At 36.4% G+C, this 15,605-nt stretch overlaps 1 protein-coding gene across 1 annotated transcript in view; it reads right to left on the reverse strand.

Moving 5' to 3' along the window:
- DNAH12 (dynein axonemal heavy chain 12) overlaps positions 1–15,605 on the reverse strand; it is a 263,016-nt gene that overhangs the window by 212,125 nt on the left and 35,286 nt on the right. Inside the window, exons 11-12 of the mRNA XM_045831904.1 lie at positions 14,363–14,541; positions 10,911–11,046 (exon numbers count right to left, since the gene is read on the reverse strand). Of these exons, the coding sequence (XP_045687860.1) occupies positions 10,911–11,046; positions 14,363–14,541 (315 nt within the window). The remainder of the gene's footprint in view (positions 1–10,910; positions 11,047–14,362; positions 14,542–15,605) is intronic.

The following is a 15,605-nucleotide window of genomic DNA, read 5'->3' on the forward strand; positions in this document are numbered from 1 at the left end:
TCCCCAAAGTGGACATACAGATGGTCAAAAGACATATAAAAAGATGTTCAATGTCACTAATCAGAAAAATGCAAATTAAATTCACAATTAAATATCACTTCACACATGTTAGAATGGCTATCATCAATAAATCCACAAATGACAAGAGTTGATGATGAAGTGGAAAAAAGGGAACTCCCATGAGTGATTGGTGCAACCACCATGGAAAGCAGTATGGAGTTTCCTTGAAAATTTTTAAAAAGATTGAGTTGAATCTATAGATAACTCTGAGTAGCATGGATATTTTAATGATGTTAATTCTTCCTATCCATGAACACAGTATATGCTTTGACTTATTTGTATCTTCTTCAATTTCTTCAGTATCTTATAGTTTACCACATACAGGTATTTTACATCCTTGGTTAGGTTTATTCCTAGGTGTTTTATTCTTTTTGAGGCAATTGTGAATGGGATTGTTTTCTTAATTTCTTTTTCTGTTAGTTCTTTTTAAAATATAATTTATTGATTTTGTTATTATGGTTTCCCTTTCTTTTCTCCCCTTTATTCTCCTCCAGCCTCATCCCCCCATCCTACCAGCGTTCCCCACCCTCCATGTAGTTAATGTCCATGGGTCATACATACAAGTTCTTTGGCTTCTCCATTTCCCATACTATTCTTAACCTACCCCTCCCTATTTTGTACCTGCCATTTATGTTTCTTATTCCCTGTACCTTTTCCCCCATTCTCCCCACACCACACCCTCTCCCTGCTGATAATTCTCCATGTGATCTCCAATTCTTTGATTATGTTCCTATTCTAGTTGTTTGCTTACTTTGTTTTTGTTTTTGTTTTTTTTAGGTTCAGTTGTTGATAGTTGTGAGTTTGTAACTGTCTCTTTCTCTCTTGCTACTTTTAAGATTCTCTCCTTCCCTTTAATCTTGCCTAATGCAATTATGATATGCCTTGGTGTGTGTTTGGTGTGTGCTTCCTTGGTGGGTCCAACTTCTCTGGGACTCTCTGAGCTTCCTGGATGTTTATTTCCTTTGCCAGATTGAAGAAGTTCTACATCATTATTTGGTCAAGTAATTGTTTATTGACCATTGCTTGACCATTATTTGGATGTTGCATCCAAAGTTGTCTTGGAGGTTCCTAAGCCTCTCTTTGGGGTTGTTTGTTTGTTTGGTTGGTTGGTTGGTTTTTTGAATTCCTGTTTCTTCATTGAGTTCTGATTGAATGTTTACTTCTTCCTTCTGTTCCAAATCATTGGTTTGAGCCCCAGTTTCCTTCCCTTCACTGTTAGTTCCCTGTATATTTTGCTTATTTTCACTTCACATAGCCTTCACTTCTTCCTGTTTTGCGACCATACTCAATCATTTCTGCGAGCACCCTGATTACTGGTGTTTTGAACCCTGTATCTGATAGGTTGCCCACCTCTTCAATGCTTAGTTGTATTTTTGGAGTTTTGATCTGTTCCTTAATTTGGGCCATATTTTTTTTGTCTTGGTGCACCAGTTACATTCTATGGGGCAGAGCCTTAGGTAGTCACCAGGGTGGGGCAACCCACATTGTTGTGTTGTGGTGCCATGTGTGGGGGAGGGTTCTAAAAGGGAACAATCAGCTTGCTAGACTATCAGTGGGCTTTCAGTCAGTTCCCCTGCTTCCCACAATCAAATTGGGCCCTTTTGGTGCTGATTACCAACAGTGTGGGCTTGTGTTCATTCTATGGCCCTGTGCATATTTCCAACAAACTCTCCTGTGAGGCTGGGAGTTTCTCCTGGCACCACAAATCTCACAGATTTTTATAGCCAGAGGTTTTTAGGCTCTATTTCCCCATGCTGGAACCCTGGGTTGCATGGTCTGTCTCGCTCCCCAGTTGTTCCTCCCGTTTATCTGCACACAAATGTGGGACTGCCCAGTCTGCTAGCCACCACCTCACCCACCCAGTCTTCCAGCAGCTGCCTTGCTGCATGTCCTCTCCTCCTTGGATGCCCAACTCCACCCCTCCTACCAGTGTGAATGAATGTTTCTTCCTCAACTCCTTGGTTGTTGGATTTTAATACAGTTCAATTTTCTAGCACCTATGGTTGGTTTTTGTTTTTTAATTTGTTGTTGTCCTTCTTTTGCTTGTGTGAGGAGGCAAAGTGTATCTATCTACATCCTCATCACTTTCTATTAGTTCTTTATTGGCATAGTGAAATGCAACTGATTTCTGGATATTAATTTTGTATCCTGCTACTTTGCTGAATTCATTTATCCATTCTAGTAGCTTCCTGGTGGAATCTTTAGGGTTCTCTACTTACAGTATAATGTCATCTGCAAATAAGGACAGTTTTACTTCTTCCTTTCCAATTTGGATGCCTTTTATTTCTTCTTCTTGTCTCATTACTGTAGCTAGGACTTCTAGTACTATGTTGAATAAGAGGTGAAAGTGGACATCCCTGTCTTGTTCCCCATCTTAATGGGAATGCTTGTAGTTTTTGCCCACTGAGTATGATGCTGGCAGTGGGTTTGTCATATATGGCCTTTATTATGTTTAGGTATGTTCCCTCAATTCCCACTTTGCCAAGAGTATTGAACATAAATCATTGCTGAATTTTATCAAATGTTTTTCTATATCTATTGATATGATCGTGTGCTTTTATCCTTCATTTGTTTATGTGGTGAATCACATTTATTGATTTGGGAATGTTGTACCAACATTGCATTCCCAGAATAAACCCTACTTGATCATGGTGTATGAACTTTTTGATGCATTGCTGTATTTGGTTTGCTAATGTGTTGTTGAGGATTTTAGCATGTATGTTCATCAGGCATATTGGCCTGTAATTTTCTTTCTTTGTACTGTTTTTATCTGGTTTTGGGTTTTTTAGGTATATTTTATTGACTATGCTATTACAGTTTTCCCATTTTTACCCCTTTATCCCCTCTCTACCCTGCAACCCCCAATCCTCCAGCATTCCCCCCATCTTTAGTTCATGTCCATGGGTTGTACATGTAAGGGGGTTTTTTTTTAGTTCTCTGTTTCCAATACCATTTTTTATCTATCCCCATCTATTTTATGCCTATAAAGTATGCTTCTTCTTCCCTGTACCTTCCCCATCATCTCTCCCTTCCCCCTCCCCACTGAAATCATTCTATGTGATGTCCATTTATCTGATTCTGTTCCTGTTCCAGTTGTTTGCTTAGTTTTTGTTTTCAATGTTTTTCTTTTCTTTTAGGTTCATTTGTTGATCATTGTGTTTCTTGTCAGTTTACTGTTTATATTTTTTATCTTCTTTTTCTTACACAAGTCCCTTTAACATTTCATATAATAAGGGCTTAGTGAAGATGAACTCCTTTAACTCGACCTTATCTGGGAAGCACTTTATCTGCCCTTCCATTCTAAATGAAAGCTTTGCTAGATAGAGCAATCTTGGATGTAGGTCCTTGCCTTTCATGCCTTCAAATACTTCTTTCCATCCCCTTCTTGCCTGCAAGCCTTCTTTTGAGAAATCCTCTGGTAGTCTAATGGGCACTCCTTTGTAGGTAACTGTCTCCTTTTCTCTTGCTGCTTTTAGGATTCTATCTTTATCTTTAATCTTGGGTAACATAATGATGATATGCCTTGGTGTGTTCCTCTTTGGATCCAACTTCTTTGGGACTGTCTGGGATTCCTGGATATCCTGGAAGTCTATTTCCTTTGCCAGATTGGGGAAGTTTTCCTTCATTATTTGTTCAAATAAGTTTTCAGTATCTTGGTCTTCCTCTTTTCCTTCTGGCACCCCTATAATTCAGATATTGGAACATTTCAGGTTGTCCCAGAGATTCCTAAGTCTTTTTCACTTTTTTTAATTCTTGTTTCTTCATTCTGTTGGATGTTTATTTCTTCCTTTTGTTCCAAATTGTTGCTTTGAATCCTGGTTTCCTTGCTGTCACTGTTGGTTCCCTGAATATTTTGCTTTATTTCATTTTTGGTATCTTTCCCTTGTTTTTTCATTTTTTGAACAAGCTCAATCAGTTCTGTGAGAATTTTGATTACCAGGGCTTTAAATTCTTCATCAGATAGGTTGGCTATCTCCTCATTGCATAGTTCTCTTTCTGAAGTTTTACTCTGTTCTTTTATTTAGGCCATATTTCTTTTGTCTCAGTGCACCTGCTAAACTGTAAGGGGGCAGGGCCTGAGGTATTCACCAGGGCTGGGCAGGCCACCTTTCTGTGCTGCAATGCTGCCTGTGGGGGAGGGACCAGAGAGGAAACAATGAAGCTCACTTGTTTATCTCTAGCCCACTTTCCAAGGAATTCTCCTGTGAGACTGGGAGTTTCTCCCACCACAGCAACCACCATAGTCCACAGTCAACTCTGTATCTCAGTTTCACCTTCAGCCAGCCCCACCCACACAGTCTGCTCCCTCACCAAAGTTTCTTTCAGCCAGCCTACCTGTGCCATGGGTTTTTATTGGTCTGGTTGTTCTAGTTGACTTCTTCTTTAATTTCTTGGTCATCGGAGTTCCATGCAGTGTGATTTTCTGACACTTCCGGTTGTTTATTGATTTTAGATTGGTTGTTATGCTCCTCTTGGTTGTGCAAGGAAGCAACAGTTTTCTACCTATGCCTCCATCTTGACTGGAACTCCTCTTTATCTGGTTTTTGAATTAGTAACATGCTAATCTTGTAATATGATTTTGGGAGCCTTCCTTTCTCTTGAATTTTATCAATTTGTTTGAGGAGAGGTGTTACTTCTTTCAGAATGTTTGGTAAAATTCATCTCTGAAGCCATCTGTTCCAGGGCTTTTGTTTGTTGAGAGTTTTTTATTACTGCTTCAATTTCATTAGGTATAATCATCTACTCAGATTATCTGATTCTTCCTGATTTATTTTTGGAAGATTGTATGTTTCTAAGAATTTATCAATTTCATCCAGGTTGTCCAGTTTGTTGGTATACAATTGATAATAATATTTTCTTAGAGTCCTTTGTATTTCTTTGTGTTGTTATTTCTCCTCTTTAATTTCTGATTTTATTTCTGTGGGTCCTTTTTTTCTTGATGAGTCTAGTTAAAGGTTTGTCAATCTTTTTTATCTTTTCAAATAACCATGTCTTGGATTCTTTGATCTTTTGTATCATTTTTTGACTCTATTTCATTTATTTTTTCTCTGATCTTTACTATTTCCTTCCTTCTACTTACTTTGGACTTTGTTGTTGTTTTTCTCAAGTTCCTTTAACTGTGAATTTAGATTGTTTGTTTGAGCTTTTCCTTTCTTTCTTTCTTTTTCTTTTTTTTTTTTTGAGATAGGCCTGTAGTGCTATGAATTTCCGTCTTAAGATTGCTTTCCCATTGTCCCACACATTTTGGACTACTGTATTCTCATTTTCATTTATTTTAAAGTATCTTTTGATTTCTTTCTTGATTTTGTTGTTTTGACCCATTCGTTGTTTAATAACATGTTACTGAGCTTCCATGTCTTTGTGTATTTTTGGGTGTTCTTCTTGTGGTTGATTTCTAGTTTCATAGCATTGTTGTCAGAGAAGATGCTTGATATGATTTCAATTTCTTAAATTTACTGAGACTTGTTTCATGTACTAGCATGGGGTCTATCCTAGAAATTGTTCCATGTGCCCTTGAAAAGTATGTATATTCTTTTATTAGGTCAAGCAGTTTTTTGGTGGAGTCTATAGGATTTTCTATGGATCCATAGATTTATGGATCAAGTTCCTTTAACATAGATCTATGGATCCATAGAAAATCCTATAGACTCCACCAAAAAACTGCTTGACCTAATAAATGAATTTGGCAAAACAGCGGGATACAAAGTCAATATCCAGAAATCAAAGGTATTTCTGTACACCAACAATGAAACAGCAGAAGCAGAAATCAAGAAAAAAAAAATCCCATTTGAAATAGCAAAAAGAAAAATAAAATACCTAGGAATAAACCTAACCAAAGAGGTAAAAGACCTGTACTCAGAAAACTACATAACACTGAGGAAAGAAATCAAGGAAGACACAAACAAATGGAAACATATACCGTGTTCATGGATTGCAAGAATTAATATCATCAAAATGTCCATACTACCCAAAGCAATTTACACATGCAGTGCAATACCTATTAAAGTACCAATCGCTTATTTCACAGACATAGAACAAACACTTCAAAACTTATATGGAACCATAAATGACCCTGAATAGCTGCTGCAATTTTGAGAAAGAAGAGTAAAGTAGGAGGGATCACAATACCTGACACTAAATTATACAACAAGGCCACTGTAATCAAAAGAGCCTGGTACTGGCATAAAAACAGGCACATGGACCAATGGAACAGAACAGAGAGCCCAGAAATAAACCCAAGTCTCTACAGTCAATTAATATTTGACAAAGGAGGCAGCAACATAAAATGAAATAAAAATAGCCTCTTCAACAAATGGTGTTGAGAGAACTGGACAGCTACGTGCAAAAAAAATGAATCTCGAGCGCCAACTTACATCTTATACAAAAATAAATTCAAGGTGGAAAAAAGACTTAAATATAAGCTGTGACACCATTAAAGTCCTAGAAGAGAACATAGGTAGGAAAATCTCAGATATTTCATGCAGAAACTCTTTTACGGACATGTCTCCTAGAGCAAGGGGCATAAAGGAAAGAATAAACAAATGGGACCTCTTCAAAATAAAAAGCTTTTGCACAGCTAAAGAAAACAGTATTAAAATAAAAAGAGAACCAAGTGTATGGGAAAACATATTTGCCAATGATACCTCAGACAAGGGTTTAATCTCCAAAATATACAAAGAACTTACATGACTCCACTCTAAGAAGACAAGGAATCCAATTAAAAAATGGGCAAAGGACTTGAACAGACACTTCTCCAAGGAGGAAATACAGAAGATCCAAAGACACATGAAACGTTGTTCAATATCGCTAGCTATCAGAGAGATGCAAATTAAAACCACAATGAGATACCACTTCACACCAGTCAGAATAGCCATCATAAACAAAGCAACAAACAATGAGTGTTGGAGAGGTTGTGGAGAAAAGGGGACCCTAGTGCACTGTTGGTGGGACTTCAGACTGGTACAACCACTGTGGAAAGCAGTATGGAACTTCCTCAGAAAACTAAAAATAAAACTGTCTTTTGACCCTGCTATTCCACTGCTGGGACTTTATCCTAAGAACACTAAAACACCAATCCAAAAGAACCTTTGAATCCCGATGTTCATAGCAGCACAATTTACAATAGCTAGGTGCTGGAAGCAACCTAGATGCCCATCAGTAAATGAATGAATCAAAAAACTATGGTACATTTACACAATGGAATTCTATGCAGCAGAAAGAAAGGAGCTCCTACCCTTTGCAACAGCACGGATGGAAATGAAAAGCATTATGCTAAGCGAAATAAGCCAGGCGGTGAAAGACAAATACCATATGATCTCACCTTTAACAGGAACCTAAAAAACAAAACAAAGAAACAAGCAAAATATAACCAAAGACACTGAAATAGAGGACAGACTGACAGTGACCAGAGGGGAAAGAAGAGGGAATTTCAGGGGACATTGGGTAGGGTTTACAGGAACAAATTTAAAGGACACATGAACAAAAACTAGGGGAGGATGGTAATGGGAGGGAAGTGGGGAAGGTTGGGTGGGTGGGCTAGAATGGGAGTAAAAGGGAGAAAACTTTACTTGAACAATGATTAAAATTTAAAAAAGAATAAAAAATAAAGTAAAACATTGTTCAATGAAAAAAAGAGAAAAGTATGTATATTCTTATGTTTTGGGATGGAATGCTCTGAAGATATCAATTAAATTCATTTTATCTAGTATGTTGTTTTAAGGCTGCTGTCTCTTTGTTGATTTTCTGCCTGGAAGATGTATCCATTGAAGTCAATGGGGTGTTAAAATCCATGACTATGACTGTTTCTGTCGCTCTCTCCTTTTATGTACATCAAGATTTGCTTCATATATTTAGGTGCTCCTATGTTGAGTGCATAAATGTTTACTAGGGTTTTATCCTCTTATTGGATTTTCCCCTTTATCATTATGTAGTGTCCTTCTTTCTCTCTTACTATATAGTCTTGGTTTGAAAGTCTATATTGTGGGAATATAAGTACTGCTACCTCAGCTTTTTTTTTCTTTTCCATTTGCATGACATATCTTTTGCCATCTCTTTACTTTTAGTCTGTGTGCATCTTCTGATCTGAAACGGGTTTCTTGCAGGCAGCATATAGATGGATCTTGTTTTCTTATCCGTTCAGCTACCTTATGTCTTTTGCTTAGAGCATTTAAGCCCTTTACATCAAGGTGATTGTTGATAGATATGTATGTAGTGCCATTTTAGTATTAGACTCTTTCCTCCGTTTTATCCTTTCTTTCTCTTTTTCTTCCCCTTAAAGAAAGCCCTTTAACATTTGTTGTAGTACTGGTTTTGTTTTTTAAAAAAAAACAAAACTCCTTTAGCCTTTTCTTGCCTGGGAAGCTCCTTATTTCTCCTTCCACTTTAAATGATAGCTCTTGCTGGGTTGTAGGTCCTTGCTTTTCATTACCTTGAATATTTCATGCCACTCCCTTCTGGCCTGAAATCTTGCTGTTGAGTAATGAGATGCCAGTCTAATTGGTGCTCCCTTGTACATAGGTCCCTGCTTTTCTCTTGTGGCTTTTAGGATTCTCTTCTTGTCTTCAAGCCTTGTCATTTTAATTTTGATGTGTCTCAGTGTAGGCCTCTTTGGGTCCAACTTGTTTGGAACTCTCTGAGCTTCCTGGACTTGTGTGTCACTTTCCTTCACCAGATTATGGAAGTTTTTGGTCCTTACTTCTTCAAATAGGTTCTTGATCCCTAGTTCACTCTCTTCTTCTGGTATTCCCATGAATCACATATTGTTAAATTTCATATAGTACAAAATGTTTCTTCAGCTCTCATGTTTTTATTTATTTACTTTTAATTAGAAGAATTTCTTTTTTTATTGTTGTTCAAGTATAGTTGTCTCCACTTTCACCCCACCACACCCCCCACCCTCAAACCTACCCCGTTTGACTTTGTCCATATGTCCTTTACACATGTTCCTTGATGGCCCTTATCCTCTTATCCCCTATTATCCCTTTCCCACTCCTCTCTGGTTACTGTCAGTCTGTTCTTTATCTTAATGTCTCTGGTTGTATTTTGCTTGTTTGTTTTGTTGATTAGGTTCCACTTATAGGTGAGATCACATAAAAAGAAATACCATATGATATCCTCATTTTTTTTACTCTTTTTACTTTTTACTTCTCTGCCTTGGTGATTTTTTTCTCCCTTGTCTTCCAAAACACTAGTTTGATCCTCTGATTCATCTAATCTATTGTTTATTTCTTACAGTGTATTGTTTATTTCAGACATTGCATTTGGGAGAACAGATTCGCTGATATATCTGATAAGGGGTTAACATTCAAAGTTTATAAAGTACTTACAAACACAACACCAAAAAAACAAACAACCTAATTAAAAAAAGGGCAAAGGACCTGCATAGACCCTTCTCCAAAGAGAACATGCAGATGACCAATAGACATATGAAAAGGTGCTCAACATCACTAATCATCAAAGAAATGCATATTAAAACCACAATGAGATACCATCTCATATCTGTTTGAAAGGCTATCATCAATGAATAAAAAAAAAGTGCTGGCAAGGATGTGGAGAAATGGGAACCCTTTTGCATGTTGGTGGGAATGCTTATTGGTGTAGCCACTGGGCAAGGCAGTATGGAGATACCTCAAAAAATTAAAAAATGAATCGGCCTTCTGACCCAGCAATCCTACTTCTGGGAACATATCCAAAGGAACCCAAAACACTAATTTGAAATAACATAAGCAACCTTGTGTTCATTACAGCATTATTACTATCACCAAGATATGAAAGCAGCTAAAGTGTCCATCAGTAGATGAGTAGATAAAACAGCTATAGGATATTTACACAATGGATTACTACTCCGCTGTAAAAAAGAAGAAAATTTTACCCTTTGAGGCAATATGGATGGACCTGGACATTATGCTAAGTGAAATAAGCCAGTCAGAGAAAGACAAATACCATATGATTTCACTCATGAATGTAATCTAGTGAACAAACTGAACTAACAAGCAAGACAGAGACAGAGTCAAAGATGGAGAGCAGATGACAGCTATTTGGAAGAGAAGTTAGAGAGTGGAGGGATTGAGTAAAAGGAAAAAGGACTCATGGATATGGACAACAGTGTGGTGATACGGGATGGGGTGGGGGGTATAAAGGGACTAAATGGTAATGGAAAAAATACAATAAAGATTAAATCAAGGAGGAGGGGAGGGCTGGGTGGGTGGGCTGGGACAGGAGTAAAAGATAGAAAATTGTAGTGCAACAACAATTAAAATAAAATTTTAAAAAAGATTAAATCAAAAAATAAAAATCAAGAAAAAATTTTTATTTTGCTGAAGTATGGACACATAGTTTGTGGAATTGAAAGAAAAAATATTTATGATTACTGTATAAACCAATTGGAAACCTCTAGGGATAAGTAATAGTTATGATCAGAAAGTCATCCATAGAGTGCTTCTGGGTGCTAGCAATACCCTATTTCTTGATCTGGGTGGTGGCAATATGGGTGCTTACTTTATAACTATTTGTTTAACTGTATGTCTTATATATTTTCAAAGTTTATCATAGTTCACAATGATAAAAACTACTTTAAAATATTTAAATAAAAACATTCTTCCCCGATTGGTATGGCTTAGAGGGTTGGGCATTAGTTTGATTCTTGGTCAGGGTACATGCCTGGGTGGCAGGCCAGGTCCCCAGTTGGGGGTGTGCAAGAGGCAACCAATTGATTTTTCTCTCACATATCAATGTTTCTCTCCCTCTCTTTCTCCTTCCTTTCCCCTCTCATAGATAGATGATGATAGATAGATAGATAGATAGATAGATAGATAGATAGATAGATACATCTTTTTAAAAATCATTCTTACCTTGATCCTTAAAGCCAACTCTTGAATTCCTATCGTCCGGGCTTTTTCTATATAAAAGATCAGATCCATCATCTCTTCTGTTGTCTCAGGGACTTTTAATGCATGTTCTTTAATTGCTTCAAATTCACTGCAAATACTGACAGAAAACTCTGCTTTACTATAGTTGTGGTAACTAATGCTGTATCATACTCAATAAATGTAAGTTATTATGATTACTATAAAATAGGAACTGTGATATCCTAAAAATAATTGGTTAATTCACTAACATATCTTAAAATAGTCAAGCATTACATACCTATATAACTCTGCCTACATCAAACATCTATAAAATTAAGCTAACATTTTCATGTGAAATTATGGTATATTTATTTTTTTTCTATTGATCTCATCAACTCTCTTGAATACCCAGATTAGCAATATAACATAGAGCATACTTTTGATCAGGCAGCCCTAAATCTAAATCCTGCCTCAGCTGTTACTAGCTTTGTGAACTTAGGAAAATATCTGAGGTTTAGTTTCCATATCTATAAAATAAAATTATTAACATTCATCTTGCTAGATTGTTGTAATATAATAATGAATGTAAAAGGGCCTAGTACAAAATAAACTCTCATTTCCTAATAACTATAACTGTTAATGTAATCACTAGTTTTAGCATTATTATTATTAGTGTCTCTTGTGAAACATGGCCGTAGAGCACATAAAAAGATCAAACTCTTGTATACATTTTTGAAAATCTACAATTCTCTTAGAGTATCCTGAGTATGTAAGAATAGATATCTTATAGTCATTTATTAAACTAAAGGTACATTTCATAGAACTTTTTCCCTGTGCTTTGCAATATCTGTATTGTCGTGCCATTACCAGAAATATCCAAAAAACCTCACACAAAAGCAAAGTATAAAAGAGGTAAGTAATTTTTTAAAAGATTTTATTTATTTATTTTTAGAGAAGGAAGAGAGAGAGAGAAACATCAATGTACGGTTGCTGGCGGTCATGGCCTGCAACCTAGGCATGTACCCTGACTGGGAATCGAACCTGCGACACTTTGGTTCTCAGCCCAAGCTCAATCCACTCAGCTATGCCAGCCAGGGCTGAGGTAAGTAATTTTAAACACTAAATTTACTGAGCTCAGTATGGCTAGCTATCAGAGAGATGCAAATTAAAACCATAATGAGATACCACTTCACACCAGTCAGAATGGCCATCATAAACAAAGCAACAAACAACAAGTGTTGGAGAGGTTATGGAGAAAAGGGAGCCCTAGTGCACTGTTAGTAGGATTGCAGACTGGTACAACCACTATGGAAAACAGTATGGAATTTTCTCAGAAAACTAAAAATGGAACTGTCTTTCGACCTAGCAATTCCACTACTAGGATTATATCCTAAGAACCCTGAAACACCAATCCAAAAGAACCTATGCACCCCAATGTTCATAGCAGCACAATTTACAATAGCCAAGTGTTGGAAGCAACCTAGATGCCCATCAGTAAATGAATGGATCAAAAAACTATGGTACATTTACACAATGGAATTCTATGCAGCAGAAAGAAAGAAGGAGCTCCTACCCTTTGCAACAGCATGGATGGAAATGGAAAGCATTATGCTAAGTGAAATAAGCCAGGCAGTGAAAGACAAATACCATATGATCTCACCTTTAACAGGAACCTAATCAACAAAACAAACAAGCAAGCAAAATACAACCAAAGACACTGAAATAGACAATAGACTGACAGTGACCATAGGAAAGAGGGGAGGGAATTTCAGGGGGAAAGGTGAGGGGTTTACAGGAACAAGTATAAAGGACACATGGACAAAAACTAGGGAGGTGGAAATGGGAGGGAGGTAGGGAGGGCTGAGGGGTGGGCTGGGGTGGGAGTAAAAGACAGAAAACTGTACTTGACAACAATTAAAACAAAAACAAATGAAAAAAATTGAAAAAAATAAAAAATAAGCTCATGCAGGTATTTTATTTCTATTATGTGGTAAATATACTTCATTTAATAAATGAGTACCTACAATATGGTAAGCAAAGTTCTAAGCAATGGAGCTATAACAGCTAAATATCAAGTCCTTTCTCTCATAAAGCCTACATTCAAGCCAAGACACAATGCACATAAATACATAGCACAATGTTAGGTAGTGAAAAGTGCTATGAAGAAAAAAAAAGCAAGATAAATACTCATGGAGTGTAGAGAAAGGATCACTATTTACATAGAGTGACCAGGAAAGGGCCCTTTAGGGAGATGATAGTCAATATGAGAAAAGAAAACAGTGAGTCCTGCACATATCAGGGAAAAGCCTCCAAAAGGAAAAAGCAGCAAGGTAAACAGCCTCAACCTAGCAATGAAGTTGGCATATTTCAGGAATGGCAAGCAGGCCAACATGAATACAATTTGGCAAATGAAGATATAAAATAAAGTTGGAGAGGTAAGCAGGAGTCAGATCACATAGGGCTTGATAATTACTTCTATTTTTTCCCCTGGGTATTCTTTTTTTATTTTTTTTTTATTTTTACAAAAAAATGTAGGAGGTGCCCTGGCTAGTGTAGCTTAGTGGATTGAGTGTGGGCTGTGAACCAGGCATCGCAGGTTCGATTCCCAGTCAGGGCACATGCCTAGGTTGCAGGCCACGGCCCCCAGCAACCACACATTGATGCCTCTCTCTCTCTCTCTCTCTCTCTCTCTCGCCTTCCCTTCCCTCTCTAAAAATAAATAAAATAAATAAAAATCTTTAAAAATATGAAAAAAAATATAGGAAGTATGTGTTAAAGTGGATTGTTCCAAAAAGATGTATGATAGTGCTGGGGGTCTTTTCTTCCTGCTAGAGCAGCATCTGAGTGTTTTAGGGAGAGACATTGAAGCAAAAGAAAAGCAGGCAAACAAAATGAGAGCATGGTAGCCCAAGCAGATGACAAACCAAACTGTGAAGTAAGCAAATGGCACACACATTCAGCTAGCGGGCCACAAATTTATTAATCCAGTTTTATAGCTGCTTTGCAATAGACACAAAGTATTATGTGTCCATTTTGGAGATGAGAAAAGCTAGGTGACACAACACATAAATACTGGGGTCAGGAATAATTCCAGATATTCCCAATATCATTGAATGTCTATAATCTATTTTCATGCAACCTGTGTCCAAATATGGGTGTATTTCAAGTTCTTCTTTTTTAATACTGTGTTGCCTCAAAACTAGCCTGAAACAGTATAAAACAAAATGAAACTGAACCAATGCTTCTACAAAGAAACCTCCCTAGGAGGCAGCTATGGAGAAAAAGTACTTTTTCTAATAAGTACTATTTCTAATAAGTACTTTTCTAATATTTTTTCTAGTAAGTGTTTTTCTAGTAAGTACTAGTATTTTAATCTTTTGTTTTTAAACAGTTATTACTAGCAAAATATTTCTTTTAGCCTGATAACCCTAAATTTGGAAATTAATTCTACTTACCATTCATTTTCTTTTCTATGTTTTGAAGCTATGTCATTTAATAATATATTTGCAAAGGCTCTTGCTTTATTTGTTAGGCCTGTCTTCAAATCTTCACAATCCAAACGAACCATAGGGAAATGAACCCACTGAGGCAAAAGCATTATTTCTGAGGCAAGACTGAGAAATCTTCCTACAAGCTTAAAAAAATGTTATAATAAAAAAATGCTTAGCATTTTAATTCATCAGTGTTTTGTATAGTATTATGGTTAACTTCTTAATTATATAATATAAATACAAACTCATTTCTTTTTGCTTAGTGATTAAAATTTTCTCTTTGTGTGCATAAATCTTTTTTTCACCTGTCCTTTCACTAAGAAATTTGCCAGTCTACCAGTAAATATCCAATATGGTGCTATTTACAGCATTAATATCTAAAAATTTCAGAATGTAAAATTTCCCTCAGTAATTATTGATATTAAAAAAAGCATCCCCAAAAGTCAACTCATCTCTCTGTTTAGAAACAAATCTATATCATGTGGCAATTTGTGTAGCTGACAAATACTTGTTTGTGCCATTATTGATGCCTCACTGAAAATTCGAATTCAATCTTCAGAAAAACAAATATGTATAAAGAACTTTTTGGTTTTGGTCAATATAACCCAGGAGAAAAACACTGTGTTCTGCCATTACAAAGATTCCAAATATTTAAACTTATACATTCTTAATAACCAGATACTGGGATAGTTTTTCAAAATTAAACAAAGAAGTATGGAAAAAAAACTAACAAGTTATGTTGCATTTTTTTAAACTAAAACATACCTACCAACTTTGGGCAACTTTGACTTAATTCCACAATCCATCTTTAACGTTGCCTCTCTACCTTCTTACTCACCCAATATCTACCCACTACCAAAGAGCCCCATTTCTTTTTTTAAGTCCTTAAAGAGACTTTCCCTTTACTTCCCTTTCTCTCAAAGCTACCCTATTTTTCTGCCTCCAGTATTTTGTGGGTTGGGCTTAAAGCTTTCAGTGTTTAAGGGAGCTGAGAATATTAATTAATTCAAGGACAATTGAACACCTGTTTGGTTCTTGGTTGGAAAAATACCAGACAGTATATAGAGCTGATGGCACTGGAAAATAGAAAATAGATGTTTTCTTATTCTCAAGTAATCATCCAGGTTTTCTGGGATGTAATTAATAGATGTGGAAAAGAAAATGAGCTGGATCAAAAAAAAATATGGCACATTGGAAACAATGAAAA

Source organism: Phyllostomus hastatus, unplaced genomic scaffold, assembly GCF_019186645.2.
Source record: "Phyllostomus hastatus isolate PE091 unplaced genomic scaffold, TTU_PhHast_1.1 phas_contig_16, whole genome shotgun sequence".
Taxonomy (NCBI): domain Eukaryota; kingdom Metazoa; phylum Chordata; class Mammalia; order Chiroptera; family Phyllostomidae; genus Phyllostomus; species Phyllostomus hastatus.